The sequence below is a fragment of the Petaurus breviceps genome, unplaced genomic scaffold (genome assembly GCF_028583685.1).
Source record: "Petaurus breviceps papuanus isolate PSGF00001 unplaced genomic scaffold, PetGlider_PUasm1.0 90849, whole genome shotgun sequence".
Classification (NCBI taxonomy): domain Eukaryota; kingdom Metazoa; phylum Chordata; class Mammalia; order Diprotodontia; family Petauridae; genus Petaurus; species Petaurus breviceps.
The window spans coordinates 17,416,436-17,421,760 of NW_027187361.1; the positions used below are offsets into that span (position 1 = coordinate 17,416,436).

The window sequence follows — 5,325 nt, forward strand, 5'->3', positions numbered from 1 at the left end:
CCCTCATCCAGGTCCAATTCAATGGCCTTTCTCTGCCTCCTTGACCTCTCAGAGGCACTTACTAAAGCTGACTACAAGGTCAACCTTAATCTTTTCTCTTTTCCTAGGATCTGCTGACTCTGCCCTTTCATGGTTCTCTTCCTAGTTCTCTATCCCTTCTCTCTTTTTTGTTGGTTCCTCCTCCTCCTCCTTCTGCCTTAAACATGGTTTCTGTCCTTGATTCTCTTCTCTTCCTCTCTCTTCATTCTCCCCCTTGATAACTTCACTCACCCCCATGGCTTCAACAGCATGGCACAGCTGGAAGGAGCCTCAGAGGCCACTTATCCAAGCCCCTCATTTTCCAGGTGAAACTGAGACCCAGGGAGGCTTAAGTGATTTCTCCAAGGTCACACACATAGTAAACATCAGAGGTTGGATTCTTAACTCAGGCATTCAGACTCCAGAGCCAATGCTCTAAAAAGCAGCGATGTGACCCCAGGAAAGTCTCTTAACCTTAATGTCTGAGGCAAACTCTAAACCCAAAACACACTACAACACAGTTGCTGACCTGTATTTGTGGTAAGTTTCCTTATCAGCATTTCCATACAACAATGAAATCACAGATGAGGACCAAAAATCTCCAACCCTTCCAGAAAGGTCCAAACGAGCCTGATCTTTGACATGGGGAGAGGGGAAGGGTCTGAAGGAAGAGGCACCACAGAAAAGGCAAAGCTTATCCTTTAAAATGGTTCATTAGAAGAAACAAGACAGCAAACGTGAGTGAGAGTCTGAACTCTGATGTGGTCCAAGAAACTGAAATGATTTTCCTCCAACTCCAGTGGTTTTTTCAGTCAGTTGGTGGTCAGGTCACTGAAGAAGGAACGGAACTGGTTATCACATCTTAACCATAACATCCTTTTCACCCAGTAATCTTGTATAAACAGACTGGACAAAAAGATGTTCTAATTATCCATCACACAGCAGAACAAAGTTTCAGGTTTATAGTTTCCTTTCCATTTCAATTCTACAACCCTGAGTTGTACTTACAGCTATAGAAAAATAGGACAGAGATTGAATCTGTGATTTCATTCATAAAGTGAACTCTCAGAGAGGAAATGCAAGTGGGCACCTTTTCTTCAATTCACACACAACCTTCAGAGGCCTAAAGCACTGAAAGGTTACAACTTAGATTGTTACAAATTCGTATTTAAAGGTCATTTACTTTAAAATTCCTGTGCCTACAGAAGTCAGGGAAAGAGGCTGTTATTTCGGATTGTCACTCTGTAAACTGTAAAGCCCCAAATAAAGTGAAGTACTGTCATCAAAGCTACGTACAGAGGGTGAGCATTAACTCCTTAGTCAGAAAATGAGAATGATCACCATAGCTCTGAAATCACATTCAGAACTTTACAGCTTTCTAAAACTGCCTATCAGCCCAACTTGAAGCATTTTCACTGGCTGTCCCGTCCCCTAGTATGGGCCACTCTCCCTTCCTCATCTCCCCTTCCTAGCTTGCTTGGCTTCCTTCAAGTCTCAGCTGAAGTGCCACCTTCCACAAGAAGCCTGTCCCGATCACCCTTAATGCTAGAGCCTTCCCTCCAGGTTATGACACAGACACACACAATCTTGTTTGTAACAACTGTGAGCTCCGTGAGATTAGGGATAGATTTATCTCACCTTTCTATGTTTCTTATTTTTATTTTGCTTTTCTTTGCATTCAGCACAGTGCCCGGGACAAGGAATAGGAGCTTAATAAATCCAAGCTGACTGACTCTAAGAGAACCTGTCTCACCAATGCTTCTCTCTGACATCACAGGATCATAAATTTAGGACTAAAAAGTACCTTAGAGGTCATTTAGTGCAACCTCTTCCCCTTATATTTGAAGAAACTAAGGCACACTGTGGTTAAGTGACTTTCTCAAGGTTGCAAAAGCATATCCCATATTTTGAATTCAGAATCCTGCCTCAAATTCAGAAATTAAAGTAAAAATGAAACTATTAGCTGACTTTTAAGTAAAACTTGGTGGGGAGGGGATGCTGCAAGAGGAGAAAAGCCTACCAAAATAACCAAAATGATGGCTAGAAAAGCATCATGTGACTTTATATGCAAAAGATTAACTGGTGAAAGGATGTTGAGATGTTAAAAAAAAAAAAAAAAGGGCTCGACCTCTCTTCAACCAGGAAGTTGGGAAAGAATGCGGATTTCCCTAGCCCTAAAGAAACTGGCTGAGGAAACCATGCAGAGTTTAGAAAAATATCAGTCCTTGGGGCTTTTACAGTCACAACATTTGGCCGTAACAGATCGCGACCCAACCTCTTTTGGCCATTTCCAAGGCACAATCTTGCTTGCCCTCGGGTCCCAGGAGTCTGCTCTGTTACAAAATAATGAATGGAAATAGAAGTCATTTCCTTCCACCCACCACTAGTTTCCCTCATCCCCATCCTCCGTCTTACAATACCGTATTCTGCACTACTCCACAACACATGGGAGAAAAGCATTCCCCGGCCAGCTGACTGAATTGTCAAGGAGGGGAAACGTCTGAAGTCAGCCTCCAACAAGAAACTGACTCCCAGTCCAAATTCTTGGCCAACACGTTCTGCTAAACGGGGGCTGGTCAGCAGGTCGTTAGAGCAACGGCAAAGCCAAGGACTCACTAGCCTCCCTCAAGTATTTCCTTGTACAAACTCCGACCATACTCCCAAACTTACTTCCAGGGCGCTTTAAAGCTCCCACAGTGGGAGGCGGAAGGCCAAAGCCACCAAGATTACGAGGATGATCTGAACCAGTCCCGTTCCCCCATTTTAAGGATGAGGAAACCGAGCCCCCAGGGGAAGCTGAGGTTTTCGGAGCCTGGGTCACTGGACAGGGCACCCAACGCCCGGCAGGCAGTGATGGACTTAAGAGGCAGAACGTGACGCTCATTTCTGGGCACGGACAATGTGGTAACATGTTTTGCTTGTATTTGCTAAGACTTTGTTTTGTTCTTTCCAGGGAGATGGAAGGGGCGGGGGGAATCTTGCTTCTTGAAAAATACAGTGACAGGATGTCGGGGGCGGGGGCGCCTCCAAAGAGAGGCGATGCCCTGGTCTAGTTTTTTCAGGAGGGGTGTGCAGGAACACCACCGGCCTCTACACCTCCCCTTGTCTTCACCCCTCCATCCCCGCACTCTACCTGGGGCGCTGCTCTGCAGTGGCTTCCGCGGCTTTCTGCGGCTTCCCTCCGCCGCCTTCCTCTCCGCTGAGCCCGTAGGCCAGCAGGCGCATGGCCGGGCCACAGGAGGCCTCCACTTGGCGAACCTGCTCCTGGCTCAGCCGCTCCCTCCACGCGTGCACCGCTTCCCGGGCGTCCCGGGCCGAGATGAGGAAGGGTCGGTCAGCGCTGTAGCTCGAGCCGCGAGTCATGTTGAGCGCGAAGTGGTCCAGCGCGGGCAGGGCGCGCAGCCCCGTGAAGCGCAGCAGGCGGGCCAGCTGGGCGCCGGGCTCCAGCACCAGGTCCTCGTAGCGCAGCCGCGTGTACCGCCGGCGCAGCCAGGCCGGGGAGCTCCGGGCGAACAGCAGGTCCCGCAGCCACGCCTCGCAGATCACCTCCAGCGCCCCGCTGAGGAGAGAGTCGGCTCGCGGGCCGGGAGGCTGCGCCCGCAGCAGGGACGGCCCCGCACGGCCGGCCGCGCTCTGGGCCAGCAGCAGGCGCTGCCAGCGGTCCGCCTTCTGGCGGGTGCGCATCACCTGGATGCTCTCGCGCACCAGCGCCTGCCTGGACTTGAGGCGCGAGTTGTGCACCGCCCTCGGGTCGCGGAACAGCTGGATGACCTTGAGGTTGAGGCCGGGGTCCCGCAGGAGCGGCACCAGCACGCCCAGGTCCAGCAGGCGGACGTCTTTGATCACCACCACCGGGTACTTCCGACACTCGGCCTCCAGCTCCCGCAGCGCCACGGGCGGGCAGCTGCGCTCGCAGGCCGCCCCGTCGATGAGCCCCACGTCGGCCCGGGCCCTGGGGGCGGCCGGGCACAGGGGCGCCGAGCAGATCACCTTGTTGGTCTTCCAGCCGAAGAGGGCCGCCGTGGTCAGGTTGGCGGCCGCCTGGGCCGGGCCGCCGGGCTCTCCCGCCGGCGAGTACAGGCGCAGCACGGAGAAGTCGCAGCGGAAGAGGGAGCGGAGCATGTCTCTGAGCGCGCCCTGCAGGCTCTCCGCGTCGCCCGGGTAGAGCGCCTGCCACAGGTGCCACATGGGCTCGTACAGGTAGAACACGTCCGGGTGCTGGTTGAAAAGCTCCCCGAGGAAGGACGAGCCGGTGCGCCAAGTGGCGTGCAGGTAGACGTGCTGCTTGTCCGGCCGCCGGCCCGCGGGCTGGCTCCGGTTCTGGAGGCCCGGCGGGGCTGCCCCGCCGGCCGCGGCCGAAGTCTGCGCGTCGTCCTCGGCCCCCGCGGCCGCCGCCTCCAGGCTCCACACTCCCAGGCTGCTGGGAAGGCTGGGGCAGCGCCGGGCGCCCGGCTCCTCGCCGCCCTTGCGGCCGTCCAGGACGTAGGGCAGCAGCAGCAGGACCAGAGTGTACAAGACCAGCAAGAAGAGGAGCTTTCGGTGCTGCCGCCGCCGCCGCCGCCGGCCCTTCATGTCTGCGCCCCCCCCCCCCGGAGATGCGGAGCTTCGGCCCCCTGAGCCCCCAGCGGGGGGTCCGGGCCGCCGCCCGAGAAGCAGGAGGAGGCGGGGGGCACGGGGGGGCCTTCCTCTCAGCCCCTCGGTGGCCGCGCGGTCCCTCCGGCCATGTCTTCGGGCTTCCCCCCGCCGGCTGGTCCTCACTCGGAGGAGCGGGAGGACGGAGGCAGTGGAACCACATAGCGAAACTTGGAAGAGGGAGGCGAGGTCAGCGGCGGGCGCCCCTCCCCTCCTGCCCTCTCTCCGCCCATCCTCCTTGGAACCCCGCCCTGCGCCGGCGGGGGGGGGCGGGGGGAGATCTTGACAAGTGCCCAGCCCGCCAGGCTTTCACGTCTTGGGGTGGGGGGGGGGGGGGAGCCCCCTGGGGGCCCCCCCAGGCTCTTAGCTCCGGCAGACGTGGGCGGGCCTGCCGTGGGGTGGGGTCACCCGCGGAGCTCCGAGAGCCAGATTTAACTTTTCCACACCCAGCGGCCGTGGGGAGCTCGTGTTGTGTATATACAAACCCCACCCTTCCCTGAGCCCGGCCTCAGAATTCACCAGGTGGTGGAGCACGGGTTCTAGGTCTCCAGCTGAGCTCACTGCTTGGGGTGGGTCTGCATCGTAGACCGATAAAATGCCTGCGGCTAAACTTTCCCTGGGCCGTACTTGGGACGCCTTCCCTGCCCACCCACTCTCCTAGGATTAAAATTAAAG

The 5,325-nt window shown here is 55.9% G+C and overlaps 1 protein-coding gene across 1 annotated transcript in view; it reads right to left on the reverse strand.

Annotated features, from left to right (window-relative positions):
- Positions 1–4,673, reverse strand: part of CHST7 (carbohydrate sulfotransferase 7) — a 25,495-nt gene extending 20,822 nt beyond the window's left edge. Inside the window, exon 1 of the mRNA XM_069072930.1 lies at positions 3,152–4,673. Coding sequence (XP_068929031.1) covers positions 3,152–4,590 — 1,439 coding nt within the window. The 5' untranslated portion in view covers positions 4,591–4,673. The remainder of the gene's footprint in view (positions 1–3,151) is intronic.
- Positions 4,674–5,325: the final 652 nt, after the last annotated feature.